Genomic DNA, 15,834 nt, shown 5'->3' with positions numbered 1-15,834 from the left:
CCCGAGAAAGAGATAAGCTCGCAATCAAATAAAGAAGAAATGAGAAGATACGCGCGACATGATTTATTTGCATCGGGGAGAAGCGACGTGTATTTCAGGAAGATATTTAGGCGAAAGTTAAAAATTCCGAGGTGATATAAGTACAATAAATTAAATTCTTCCAGATCCTCTATTAACATCCGCGTAAAACAGAATGAAAACTTCTGAATGATAAAGTTTCTGCGTTATTATGTTTACACGTCAGAGTTTCAGCTCGTCTCAATTAAGCTTTTCTGCTTTGTGACCGGCCGACATTTTGACATTAAAAACAATCATTATTCTTCACTATTATCTGGCGGCTCCTCTAGCAATTTCAATAATTCAGAAATATTTACGGAGATTTCCTATATAATGAATAACTCGGATATGTATTCAGCGCTTGAATCTCATTGCATACCCACGCGTTGACATGCAAATTTGAAATAGCACGACAAGCACAGTTGTTTCCTGAAGAGAATAAAATGCGAGAATCGTGATATGCATATGGAAACGTGAGATAAACACGGATATTACGGTCATATGGAAAAGATGGCCATAGGCTATAATTTCTCCAATAATTGCTAAATAGCATTTTTGTAGTCATTCTCAAAGATAATTAATATTTACAGTAGTTTATATACATACGCTATTCGAAATAGCAATATCGTGAATAATATGCAATATTTTTACTTTGCCTGCGAAGTTTTGCATTAAAAATTATTATAACGTTGAATAAATTACAGTTGAGTTGCCATAATTAACGTTACATGTACCGTTATTATATACATAATAACGGTACGTAAATTGTAATCTGATCTATAATTTTCTAGTATTTTCATTTTCACTATTTATTTATAAATATGACCATCTTTCCGTCAATTCAAGAAAGATGACCATTAACCAAGTAACATACACACATACACACACACATTGATTTTTTTAAGTATAGAAATCAGTTTGATTTTCTTAGTTAAAAAAATTATAATTTTTATGTTACTATTTCAATATCATTATATATTTATAATTATAACTAAGTTATATATAATTATATATATATATTTGTACTAAATATATAAAATTTCGATAGTTTTTTAAATAGATTTATTTAAAAATTCGATAGTTTTTTAAATAGATTTATTACTTTATGTTATATTTTGATGATTAATGATTTACATAAGATTATTTTCGCAAAAAGAACCAGCGTTTGACTTTTATGCTCCTTTTTGAATTAATTTTTTTGTTTCTTTGAGTTTCAATAAAGTGATGTACTAAACACAATATTAAAAAATAACAAAAATAAAAGTTTTTTATATTTTAAGAAAACTATGGCTATCTTATCCAAGTGGCTATCTTACCCTAAAAGTTCGGTAAATATCAACAATTAAGATTACATAGATTCAGCACCTTTAATGATGTAACATAAGCTCCGCACAATAAAGCTTAATTGCCGATCGAACAGCTCGCGCTTTTATAATCTTCTTAATCCGCGAGATTTATGTATAATTGAATCTTCTTTTTCCTTTCTTTTTTATTTTTTTTTCACTGTGTTGTTACATTGTTTGTATTGTGTATACTAACGCCGTTGTAAAATCGGTATGTACTCTAAATAAAAGTTTGGTCAACGTGGATGCACGTATCGAGGAGGTCGTTGAAATTTTCCGAAATTGAAGCCGCGCAATATGACGTCGATCCGAGTCACGATATACTATCGCTTGATACAGATATATTCATAGGCGAACGGAGATGAAAGCCAGAAACATGAATTCTCGTGGAATTCTCGGATACGGTGAAATTTACGTCAATATCGTACACAGATCAAAAGAGCTAAAAGAAACAATAAACGTGATCATCGACGAGGTCGCCACCGTGATAAATTCGCCAAATGGAATTTGGCGCACTTTCGCGGAACACTAGAAACAAGAACATTTAGTGTATATTTAATAGACCGTTCTCTGTTAACTTAAGTTCCGATTTCGCGAAATACGATATACTTAGAAGTCCCTAAATTCTCATAAAAAATGTAAATATTTAATAGCGATAATTTTATTATCTATTTTATAATTAATTTAAATTAATTAATTATTTTTATATTGTTTCTGATGTTTCGTAAGACAGGTTTATAAAATTATTTTCATCTTTAATCGTATGTAGAAAGATTCAGAAATTTAACTGCGCAACATACTACTTTGACGTAACATGGATACTTTTAGACAAAGATGTTTTCACAGAATTAAATCAAAATTTCCGGTACTATCTGTCTTCCTGGATGTCTAATCTTTCAATTAAATATTACGAAACTGTCTAGTTCGAGAACCGGTAAATCTTGTTATTCAACGAATAACGTTTCACCTAGTAACTTCGACCGGTTGAAGTGCCATGTGACGAGCCTAATCCTTTCCAAGAGTTGTTTAGGACATAGCAGACGATTATAATAAATACTTTATTTTTAACAAGAAAGAGTAACACGTGTAATTCATGTTATATCGGTTTCGGTATCAAATTTTGATATAAAACTTTTAGAAAATCGGCACAGTCATTAATATAATTATACATATTGCCCGATTTTAATACGATTACTGCGTAGTTATTACACGAATTCTCTTATTGAAAATTCATTCTTTACCTCATAACTAAATAAAGCTTTTGCAATTATCGAGCTAATCAAGCAATAATCATATTAAAATCTAGTAATTATCGTAATAATCGCATTAAAATCGTGCAATATATACTTATTAACTTACCATTAATGCATAATCGTTCTGTTTTTCTACTTTGCGGCCATATATTGATATGTAACACGGATTACACGTGCCGTTCTCTCGTTGGACTGATTAATGATCGTACAGTTGAATAAATCTGGATTCTATTGAGGCTTGTAACCAGTTTAATATCGGTACATGAGTACCATCCCGGTACATAAATCCTACCGAAATGTCGCATTGCCATTTGTTTTGACATTTGCCAAAGATCTTTGTAGATTAATTTGGATGAGACTTTGGGGATGTAAGACGGCGCAAATTAATTGCTTATCATTTCAGTATTAAATGTTTGTTATCATGTAGGAACATTTGCCTTAGATAGAAAGCATTATGTAGTCGCATTGCAAGCATTCTCAGACAAAAGTAGAAAGTAATCATCTAATTAATATGAGATATATTCGTCTGCCTCTATTTATAAAGATCTGTTCGCGTTGCTCTTTGCACTCATTGTCAGCATCTTCACTTTCTCTTTTTTCAATATTCGAGTATATATTTATCTTGTAAACACGATATAAAAAGAAAAGTATGACATTGCGCATAATGGCGATAGCAACACTGAAAGCAATCAAATTTGTCCCAAAATGCATTTCCTGCATATAATACACTGAGAGAAAAATGTCGAAATATTGCGAAGCAAATGTTACGTTTTCTTCGATATTTATTAGTTATGAAAAAATTTAATTGTGATGATGAAATATACATTTCTCTGAAATATATCTCATTAATTATAAAAAAAATAAAATACATAACTTATTTGCTAGAAATAAAATTTTGTTCCGTCGTATTTAAATAAAAATTTATTTCATAAATAAATATGTTTCTCACAAATAAATTTTTAAGTATCTTTTTCTCAGTGTAGTGCTTGCATACTGGAACAGTTAATCGAATTTAACCCCAAATTCACTCTCTTACTGCGCATCCATCACGAAATAAAATACTTTATTTTTACATCATGATTTTAAGTGCAAAAACTTTTGAAGATCACCGTGAATTCATTTTCATTTAACAGCAAATAATTATTTAAAATTTAAATTATCGAATCTTTTATAAGTTTTCATTTCTCTTTTTTTTCTCCCTTTTTCCGTGACGTTCCAATTATTTTTTTAACATTTCAAATGGAGATTTGAATTAAACATGTAACATTGTAGGGTAAAATTATGCAACAATAGTTTGATATAATTACGATATTGTTCTCGTGCAGTGTATATTTTTGCAGAAATTAACTTCGTTTTTTATATTTCTGAAACGATGTTTCCCGTTTACTTTTGCGATTCGAAAACCCAACTGCGACACCGCGTGGTACATACGGTACTCTCATATCGAGCGGAACGCAAAATGTGGTGACGTTAAAGGTCAAAGGCTTACCTTGCCGAGCTCATCCTCGTGTGGCGTTTCGACCCCGTGGAGCGGCACACGTTCCCCGGTGAAACTGTTGGTGTGTGTCAACGGTCGTTTTACACCGCTAATGTGCGACATAGCGGCAGGGCCTCTTTGCGCACGGTCCTTCTTCTTTGCCGCCCGTGCATCGGCGCTACCCGCTGCGGCGACCGCATCCTCGATTCGCAAAGACGGCAAATCCAGCTCCTGCTGCTTGTCTGTCAGGTAGCAAAAAGTGACGTGGATAAACACACTTGGTTAATTAATCGGCATTGAATAAGGTGAAAGGCACTGATATGTGAGTAAGATTATACATTTGGATAGTATTGCTTGATTGTGATTTGCGAAGGCGTGTTCTTACAATTTTCTCTCGCGTTATTTTGCTAGAATTTTGAGAAAAAAAAAGTTAGCCCGTCGTCAACTTTCGATAATCCGATTTCCATCGAGCGAAACTCACGTTAGGAAACTACCTAACGAAATCAGCGCATCGTAAACGAATTTTACAGAGAAACGACGCAAGAGGGTTACTCTATCAGAATAGTTCGAAGACGAGTTCTCTGATAAAGAAAACATAATTTTTAGCAACATTTCGTTATTTTTCAACACACTCCTCTTTCAGTTTAATACACTTATTCCAACAATATTCTAATATTTTTATACCATCTGTATAATACGATTTCTCTTTAAAATAAACCTTTAAAATAAATGTTAGTTTTATCGATTATTTCAGTATTTGAGCCAGATCTTTTTCCTGCGAACCATTTCTTCATATTTGGAAAGAAGAAAAAGTCACTAGGGACTAAATCTGGTAAATACGGTGCATGCGGAACCAATTCGGAAACAATTCATGCAATTTTGCGATTGTAATTGGAATCAAAGGTGGCACGAAAGGTGGAATCAAAAGTTCGTTGTTTTATACAATCGAAACAAAGAAACTAATGAAATGTTAACAGTGGTCCTGTGTAGGATCAAACGTGTCTAAAATTATAGCAGTTTAATGTTTGACATCATTTTTGTATAAGGCCGAGAACATTTCAAACAACCCTGATATTAAAGGCAGATAGACGATTTTTCGATGCAACGATTTCGTGCCAAGAAATCATATCTTTTATATATTCTTTCCGAGACGTTTTTGCATACAAAGGAATCGAGCGCAATTCCTCACCAATTATAAACCATGCGCACAAAACGAGCTAAGCAGAATGAATGGTCACGGCGATACCGGCTACGGTCTTTCAAGGGCTTTTAATGCGTAAGAGCGCTCACTTTATTGCACCCATAAACTTGCTTCCGGCGATGACCTCGTTAGACGTAGTCTCGCGAATTTCTTTTCATTCATTTTCTCCGTCATTCGCGAAAACGTAGTCTTTATCTTGAAGAAGAGGGGGAACGATCTACGTCAATTCTTATTCTCCGCACGAACTTATAATTTGTAACTCGCTTTCTTCTCGTTGTAATAACTTCAATAAGCAAAAGAATCACGTCTGACTTACCAAGGAAGGTGCTGCAGATATATTCCGAGATCTGATTCCCAGACTTGGACGATTCCGAGAAATGCGACAACTCCTTGTTCAGCATTCGTTTGAACTGTAACAAAAAATAAGAACCGATCATTAGCAGAGCGATTGAGGAGAGCAACCGGGTAATATAATGTTCCCTTCTGTTCTACGAATCGATAAATTATCGTGGTAACATATGCACATATAATGTACTATTAATTGCATTCATAAATGAGCTTGCAATAAAATTATCGACTTCGATTCAGAGATATTTTATACCTTCTAAGAATCTACATGATTTTATATGATTCAATAATCGCCTGAATTTACCTGAGATGAGGCAGTATCTATCGCCGTATCCTTTCTACTAAACTGACTCCAGATATACATTTGCCAAGGTGTCAGGAAAAAAGCCATTTTCTTGGATTTACGATTTTCGTAAAAAAATAGATAAGGACGGAGACTGATCTCGTAAGCTAACGGTAAGCGCTGGGAAGAAGGAATTGGAGGACCAAAAGAGAGAGAGAAATCCGGATTACAGGTATTTGCCTGGAAAACCGATGAATCTTCTCCCACGAGTCTTATTTCATTCTCGTGTGTGATTCTGTTATCTCGTCACGAATTTTACACCATTCGTGTATGTACATCGCCCGTCAAAACGTCACAGGGGACACGCGCACCGTGAGGCTCACACGAGACAAACAAAGCCGGTCCCGTCATTTGCGCTTCCCGTTCTTATCAGAGGCAGTATCACCGCGTATATCATCTTTACACAGCCGTACAGGGAACGTGTGCGCGCTCATCGAGTTGGTAGATAAATGAAAATATATGTGTTTGTGCAAACATATATACTTGTCGGTGCGAGCCGGAGTAATGACCTGCGGGATTATTGGATAATTCCGTCATGCGACGTAACACATTGATTAAGCGCCCTTTTCTATATACAATATTTCGGCATGTGCTTCGTTTCATTGCGCACCTCGTTGATCGCGAGAAATTCATACGACGACTAATTGATTTTACAGAACCACAGACTGTCTCGGACGAATTTTTCTGATTTTTCCGGCACTCGTTTCTCGTTCGAGTTACTTCGCATTTTGAACTTTACCATTAAACGCGTTGAACTTTACCATTTGACTCTTTTCGATGAAAATAGATGCCTCATTTATCGGAACAACTAATATCATTATCGCGTACCTACATGCAGCCCGTTTATTATTGTATATACATTAGACAAAGAGAAACAAGCGATAAGAAGATAAAGATAGCACCTACATTGCCGTACCTTTTATCAAACTGTCTGCAGCTCTACAGCAATTTTCTTGTCTAACTTAGTTACGTTTGACTATTTAAGTACAGTAATTTCAATAATTTGATTGATTAAAAATAAGATTGCGACGAGGTCAAGAAACAAGAACATAAAAGAGGCGTGTCAAATAGACTCAGATTTCAACCCTAATCGTATTTTAATATTCATTATTTCGATTTTACGTGTAATTTTACACCAATAACACTCTCAAACCCAATATTATAGTGCTTCTTAAATAAAATTACTCGTTATCGATCTCGAGGTTCCACACGGACTGATATAACGTTCTGTCATTTTACTCTCAGTTGTGTCTCAAGTGTCTCAACAAAACGTTTTGTTCAAGAACTTCAAAGGGACACTTCAAAGGGGCGTAGCTATTATCACAATTCGAAGACGCGCAATTGTTTGTTTTTCTAAAATATCGTCGTTTATTACGATGCATCTCCGAACGTGACATACTTTCACGACGGAAGACTATAAAGATAAAAAAGACGCGGTACTATAAAGATAAAAAAGATTTCGAAAGACTCAAATGGGTCGATAGGAAAAATTTAAGTAAAACGTGTGCTCGTGTGAATGTACACGAATAACAAATCGACGCACAATTGTCGTCCTTCCCTCCCACGCAATATGAACTATGCGAGCGAATGCACTTCAATCGGATACACAATAGAATTCTCTGAGTGCAACGCATCCGGCGAAAATCGAGGTCCGATTTAACGATGAAGCGGCGTGTCGGCGTGCATTATATCGCGAAACTAAAAGCTCGTACACTCGTTTCGGGTAATCACGTCAAGATTTCGCGAAGGAGCAAAAATTCTGCCATAAATTTAGGTCTATTTGCAGACTATATATCATCCTCTGCGATAATTTCTATAGTATATACTCTAATGAGGTGCGCCCTATCTCTCTTCCTCTCTCTTGCTTGGAAAGTAATGTAACAAGGAGATGAAACATCTGTTGCCTTACGATTCGACTAAGATATTAACGAGAACTTGCGAAACATCTGGAGTTCGTTTGGAGATAGATATGTCAAATCTCTGCTTTCAAATTCTAAGTCTGTCGAATCTGTAATTAAATCTTGTTTATTTGACGCAGAAGATAACGAGATAATGAAGTATTCGAGGTAACATTAGTGACGCCGTTAAAATAAAAGTCATAATTGTAACGACGCAGTTAAATCTCATCGATGATAAACAGATTAAATATACAAAACTGATTACAGAAAATTAATAATTATGTTCGATTAATCAGATTTGTGAGATGAGAACGATATTAAGAATATGATTTCCACAAAAAAGTTTGTGGATAAAAAACATTACAATATTGCATCCTCCTTTTTCAAATTTTACATTTACATCAGAATGAAAGTTAGGAAAGTTGTGCGGCGTTTAATGTATTGTAATAATCTATATGTATATATAGATTATTACAATACATTAAAGTAAATTACACGGAACAAAATGTTCTTAAATCAACCATAATATATTCATACATAAACAAAAATATTGTTTTATATATATATAATATATTCATACATAAATATATATAATATAAATATATATAATATATTCATACATAAACAAAAATTATTTTGTTTTAAAGATTTTAATCTCGATTTGATTAAATTTGTATTTATGTAGGATTTTTTATTAAGCAAGTCTTGAATTTAGTGCAAAGTAATACTTGCATTAATACGAATTCAAATCAAGGCTAAAATCTTTGAAGCAAGATTACAACATTTTTGTTTACATACGAGCTTTTATATATGAGTTTATATTATAGTTGATTTAAGAACAGTCTTCTTTCTGTGTATATAAACTATGTGCTTTATGTGTTGTAAACAATCTATACTACCGAAACCTGTATTTCGTCGTTACATTAAACTTGCATTAAAACTCCTATCTTGTTTATAAATTTTTATTTAGTAATACTAAAGTCAGATATATTAATAATCATAAAACTCAATTACTTCTTTTTGTATTGTGTTATGCAATTTATAATAATTTACGTATTTTCATTGCAATTGTACTGTTTATATGAAAAAGATTTGTGTAAACTTAACGTAAACAATACGTAAAATTCCGTGTAAACGTAATTTTGAAATATACAGCACAACCTTGAGAGGGATAACCGGACTAATGCGATAACATCGCTGTGTTCGTTTAAGAGTTACCTTTTTTCCATAATTATCATTGAACTTTCATTGAAATGTCGCAGAAGGTCAAGACTGCGTCGCCGCACCTTAGTGCTTGACGCACGCAATTTTTATTAATCATTCGTGGTACAATAATCAAGCTATTGTCTCTCGTATGATTCATTTTCTACGTTCGAAATCTCGCCGAACTGTACACACTAATCTCATAATTCCTTACTAATCTCAGATTACCGATCATTAATCATTTGGACATCAATACTATATCCTAAAATTCGCTATTAGCAAACAACTCTTTCTCTCCTTCCTTCTAAGCTTTCATAAAACTTTCTCTCTTCCGTGTAGTAGACTCTCGTATGGTCACAAAGTTAAATAAAGGCGAAACGCTTGCTATATTACGAAAATGGGACATCAACTTTCCAGAAACATTAATTAATAGTTTGACACAAGCACGTTACGTCAAACGATCTTACATGAGAAGCGCGTTTAAATATCTTTCATCCGGGTATTCGCAATTATAAAATACAAACGGACATAATATTAGGAAATTCGCGGAAATATGTCTCGGTACCGTGTGTTTGCGCAATGGCGATAAAACCACAAGCCGTCTGCACAGTCGTCTCGTTATTATGACGCGCATATGAGTTAGCATTATTATAAACTCGGCGAGATTGCTTGACCCCGCGATACATTTTTATTTATCAATATCCCGAGTTTAGCGACTGTACAATCTGCCGCTTGTTTATTTGCGGACAATCTCGTACCAATTCGTTTATTTACTAGTCTATTCATGTTATATATAAGCGTCTATAATGAAATTTTAAGGCGTAAAACTTAAGCTTTAAACCCTAAGCCGTAAAAAATTGGCCAATCACGGTCGAATGTGAGGAGAATAATTAGCTAATTTCTTATTGGTCAATTTCTTACAGTTTGAGGCTTAAAGCTTAAGTTTTAATTAAAATCTCATTATAGACGCCGCTTTAAGCATTTCAATTGTGTAACTTTATGGTAGATCTTTCGATCTTTCAACGAATCTTTCTGCGCAATTTATGACGTGTATTTATAGCGCGTGCACCGATATCAGATATTCTCAAACAAAGTTCACAGACGATTTCTTGAGAACTTCATCAATCAATCTTTGCTGATAAATTTATTCAGACAAATTGCTACTGCGCGATCGGATTTTGCGTCGAACTACTTGTTAATCGTTCAATTTGCTAATCGATATCCTATCGTCGTCTTACAGAGATAATAACGTTTCAAGAGTTCTCGTGAGATAAACTCTCTTCAGAAAACTCTTTCGAGTGACGATAAAGCTGTTCCGAAGTATTGACAAGTTTGACAAATATTAGGCAAAAGATACGTAAGATCAATGATAATTCGATCTGTAATTGAACAATGAGTGTACCTGTTATCGCACGATACGCTTCCTATTGTTCTTCGCACGATTGTTCGATAATTTAGAAATCAGGTCAGATGATTCAGATGAAAATGCGTCGCTGGATAGTTTCATCCATTAACCTCTGTCGCGACATCCCGTTGGCGACAACGGCAGTAAACGAATGTCCTCGTGCGATCGATCGTCTTTCGAAATCGTGGCGCTTTTATTTGCCCAATTTAACGTGGCAGATGGCCACGGTGAAATCTAACGAAGATTCGAGTTGATAAAATCGGATATCGTAGATACACAATAACATATTGTATTTTCTCTTATATTGCTTATATGTATGCCTCTCTCTCTCTCTCTCTCTCTCTCTCTCTCTCTCTCTCTCTCTCTCTCTCTCTCTCAAAATTAATCAATTTCCTTCCAAATTAATAGCCATTGTAATTAGCTAAGATTGATAAAAGTAAGTATGATATAACTATCAATATGTTATTTAATTTTTGCAAGAATTAAATTGAATATCAATAAAGCACGATTTCATTCCAGCATCGGAAAATAAATTCGCAAAATTTTTGCTGTTTTGAAGCTTCTTTTACATTTAATTATTATCTTATATATTCATATATGTTTATTTCTATTCACGTCATTTATACTACTAGTAGAAACGCTGCGTACGTCGTCTGCATCGCTTTGTATTTCCGAAATTGATCAGGACGTATACTAAATTTAATCCCTTGAGAGAAGTCAATATCCGTTGAAATACGTCATCTCGATTAGGATACAAACATAATCCTCAAATTACCTGCACTGCCATAATGCTGGCTAAGGCCGTGAGATCCGCCAGGGTCCTCAGGTAGTTGAAATATCTAACGGATTCCTCCATTTTATCTGTTTCCACCTCGCCACTTGTCAGATGTACCATCGTACCGGTTTATTCTGACTGCAGTCTGACTTCCCACCTGAAAGAGTTTTCCCGTCGAAGGAAACTCCGGACGGAAGAATGTACGTGGATTTTCCACGTGACGACTGTACCAAGAGATGTACCAACTTTCAACGCGAATTATCGGATCGAACTCCACGATCGCGGACTGACGAACAAATCTTTCGACGAAACTCGAAGAATCCCCTCCGCGAGGAAGGATTACGCGTGTCGCGAATTATCGGCGAACTGCTCCAGTTCCGGATTCCCGGAGGCGCGAGTTCGATGACCGACGACGATTCGGAGCGTGACAGAGCGGAGAGTTGTCACGGACGAGCACTTTTTACGTGATTCACCAACTCACTCGTGGAAGCCTGCGAGCAGCACCGCGGCTGCTGCTGCTGCCGAGCCGCTCGACTGCTAAGAGTGCTAAGCGTGATCTACGTGTCTGAATCGCAGCGGCCAGGCTTTTTATCTCGGCAGCGGCTGGCTGGCTATCTTTGTCCCTGTCATTCGCTTTTCGCTTCTCCCATCCTTTTCACGCCTCACGCGTGCCGACATCTCTCTCTTTCTCTCTCTCTCTCTCCGCTCCACTTCGGCACGGGGAGAGACGCGCAGTGGGAGATCGTGAAACGGAATGCATCGCAAACTGATACATGCACAAGCGATACTTGATGCTCGTATGGCTCCCGTATTTATCTCACATGCGACGGATGTAAATTCTAAAAGGCTCTAACGTCTTGTCGCGACAATAGCCAATGTTAATTAGGTTCTAGCGTTTTTCATTACCCGTTTCTAGATTGAAATCTTATCTATGACGCAGAACATGAAAATTTACTTAACTAGAGTTACCTGAAACCTTGATCTTAACTAGAGTTACCTGGCTGTTGTAATGGAGCCTGATACCCTCGAAATTCTAACAACAAAATTTCTGTTGGCTGGCATAATTAAACTTAAGTTAATTAAATTTCGTAGATTTTAGAAGGAATCTGTAATTTGTTATATTTCATTTTTGATGAATTATTTATTTTAATCTGATATATAATTTCAAGAGTTGATGTTGCTGTTTCGATGAAATGCATCTTTTTGTTCGAATAAATTCATATTTAGCGGGACGGAAGCAAAGCATTGTCCACTGAAACTCTGCAAAAGGAAAATATAATCTATATCCATAATACAGAGGACTTCGCGTAAGCCTTCAAAGATCTTCTCATTACTGAGGAAGTTACGCAAATTGTAAAGAGGGGTATAGTTTCGCGGAATTAGATACTTATGTAATATCTAATTCCCCTAATTCACATCTTATTGCAATAATCCCTTGTTGCAGGGAGAATACAGCTAAAATAGTTTCGCGTAAGCAGCTTAAACAAACTATTAATAGACACACGTGTCGATTGACACGCGCCAATTGATGCGTGCCAAATTAATAAAACCACGATAAAAGATTCATTAACATATTTCATTTAAATTAACAATGAAAAAATGTAAAAAAAGTTCGTAATGTTCTAAATTCGTGTGCATTTATTTAAATATATTTAAATCACTTTGAGTTGCTCTTAGTTACTTGTTCTACTTCTTGGAGATCGCTAACAATGAGTTCGCGAGATAAATTTGGACTTACGACGAATTCGAAGCGGACAACGCAGTCCGTCACTTATCTAAGAATCTGTTGCCTATGTTTCAAAAGATGAAGTTTTACTTAGAAGAGAATTACGTATTGAAGCCTATTTTCTCCTTCCATTTAATGTTGCTCAATTCTAAGATTGTAATTGGAAAAATGTTTCCTCATCAAAAAGAAAAAAAAGAAAATATCTCGTTTCTGCACTTCAAATATAATTGGTATTCCCTTCTCTCATGAGAATCTTTTATTTTCGCTTTGCAGAAACTGACATTTGATTAATAGGAATTAATAGTAAAATAAGCAAAAAAGTATTAGTAACGAACTTTGCGGATAACAACATCCGATGATGTTTGGAAAACTCGTCAAAAATTGCGATATTTCAGTGTGCATGAGTTGCGTCGATAATTAGTAATTAATTTAGAACTACGGCAATACGTGAGACATATGCGTTATTCAGTGGACCGTTAATTCAAGGAATTGCTATCTTCGTCATGCTATATCCAATTTCGCTGCATATTATTTGCTGACTTTCATCACGATGCGATAAAAACTAACTTTGCGTATTGCTTCTAAAATTTCGCACATACGTTTACTAATTTAAGCAATTGGCGATGACAAATCTGCAACGTTCATTATTGTACACGCAAGTGGGATTATATATGACGCAATTAAGATTTGACGACGTAAAAGATATCATCCTTTCGTTAAACATGCCACGTCATCCTTTGTTCTGCGATTGAGATTCACAAATCACTCAGTGACGAATATTTAATCAATCTATCATAAAAAGAATGACGTGTAATTTCGTGTAATTTTTTTGCACATTTCGTCTCATATATGTTACAGTACAATATATTTTCAGGTAACTGACAGTGGCTACGTTTACACCGTGTATTAGACCTATACGATAGAAGTCCTTGTTTCCTGTAGGTTAAACAAAGACACCTATCGTAGGTCGCGGACTAAGCGTACGGTGTAAACGTAGCCAGTGTCGGATATTACATGTGTGCGTTCATTATTAATTATTATCAATCAAAATCATATACTTATCAAGTCATCGTTATACATGGAACCGTTATCTTTCGCGGAGAAGTAATACGTAATATACTAAAGATACCCGTATTACGCTCTTATCATGAACACACGTTCTCAGATATTCGTGATGCCGTAGAGTTTGTTTGAAATATTTGCAAAAGAGTTCGAGAAAGACCGGAAGAACGTCAGCATAGATAAACCCATACACATGAATCTGGATCCAGTAAACTCGTTTACGTCTTACTGTTTGATTGTTTGTCATGGACGGAAATTTTTTCTTTTTTTATATCACAGCTGCGTTCGTCTCAAGCAATAACACTTGAAAGATAAATGAACTTCCTGAAATTTAGACAAATCTAGGAAAATATTTAATTGTTTTTATACATGTAAAAAGTCGAATTTCTTACTTAAATTCCTCGTGAAATGCAAAACGGAAAGAGAAATGTATAACTTTTGGAAAACTGAATACTTATTATCAATATTGACACATCAATATTGAAGTACCATTTATTACATTTTCGTTGATTGTGTTGGTTTCATTTCATTAGGCTCGATTCCACAGACGTAAAATTAAACTTAATCTCGGTTTATTGTTTACTTTTTCTAATTCTTAGAATTCTTAGAATGAGAAAAAGATAAAGAATAGATTGGACCAAAATTAAAGTTAATCTTACGTTGATGGAATGGAACCGGACTATAATACGCCGTAGTGTCCACTGAGAGAACAATTTTTGGTATTTGTAACTATAATTACGTGTTAATTATGATTATTACTACTTAATGTCATTAATAACTATATATATAGATAAATTATATTATAATAATAGTCGTCAACCATATTTATTGATAGAACTATACATATAGTAATTACTAACATCATAGCAGTAATTATAAATATGCATTGAAAAAAATTTCTGGTTGAAAATGGACGAATCAGAATGTTCTGGTTAAATTTATTATAATTCTAATTGAGATAACCGGAATTCTGGTTGATACAATATTTCTGGTAAAATTTACTAAAATTCTTATTTTTACCAGAATAACTACAATATATCAACCAGAATTCTAGTTTACTCAACTAGAATTCTAGTTGATTTAACCAGAAAATTCTGATTCGTCCGTTTTCCACCAGAATTACTATTTAATCCAACCAGACCATTTTTCTCAGTGTAGTTAAATTTTTAGATACTTCAGCTCTTTCCCTAGTGTTCCCTAGTAACAGAAATACAGTTATAAAAGTTATTATACAATAAATTTTCCGGAACAAGAATATATGTATACATTCTTCCAAAAACATGTTGTATGAACTTCATATATCCTAAAGAAAAAAATGTGGTAGTCGTCTCTCCATGTACGTTACAACGAACTCTTAGATATTAAAAATAGAGTCTTCGCAGGCACGCTATCGCCCACTTGATGCGAAGTGACCGCGCAAAAGTGATAGTAAGTTTGCAAGCGATAATAATGCCTCCCACATTATATGCTCGTCTGCTCGCCCCGTGCTCGACACGCACGTATTCGCGGTTTAACGCACAAACAAACAACATGTCCTATAACTATGTATAAGGGAAGCACGATCGATGTACCTAACGCCTCAGTGACGAAAAACTTGAATGCCCGCGAGAAGCGATCGGATTATCGATCGTTGCAAAACCGATGCATGTGGGCCGTCAGAAATAGCCTAGTTCCTCCTTCTAACAGATACAAGAAGGTCACGGTAATGAACTATTTTACTTATTTTTACGCTCTTCGTCCTAT

General features: G+C 34.9%; 1 protein-coding gene across 13 annotated transcripts in view; it reads right to left on the bottom strand.

Annotated features, from left to right (window-relative positions):
- Window positions 1–15,834, bottom strand: part of dnc (phosphodiesterase dunce) — a 212,451-nt gene that overhangs the window by 6,041 nt on the left and 190,576 nt on the right. For 12 of the 13 annotated variants that reach the window (XM_018459686.1, XM_018459688.1, XM_018459679.1 and 9 more), the window contains 2 exons: window positions 5,648–5,741; window positions 4,143–4,372 (listed from right to left, as the gene is read on the bottom strand). In XM_018459686.1, the coding sequence (XP_018315188.1) occupies window positions 4,143–4,372; window positions 5,648–5,741 (324 nt within the window). Of the gene's footprint in view, window positions 1–4,142; window positions 4,373–5,647; window positions 5,742–11,303; window positions 11,851–15,834 lie in introns of those variants that run through there. The other variant, XM_018459692.1, reaches the window with a different exon arrangement.

Source organism: Mycetomoellerius zeteki, unplaced genomic scaffold, assembly GCF_001594055.1.
Source record: "Mycetomoellerius zeteki isolate Tzet28-1 unplaced genomic scaffold, Tzet1.0 scaffold85, whole genome shotgun sequence".
Taxonomy (NCBI): domain Eukaryota; kingdom Metazoa; phylum Arthropoda; class Insecta; order Hymenoptera; family Formicidae; genus Mycetomoellerius; species Mycetomoellerius zeteki.
The sequence above is the reverse complement of the archived record's forward strand: the minus strand, read 5'-3'. Positions and strand labels throughout refer to the sequence as shown.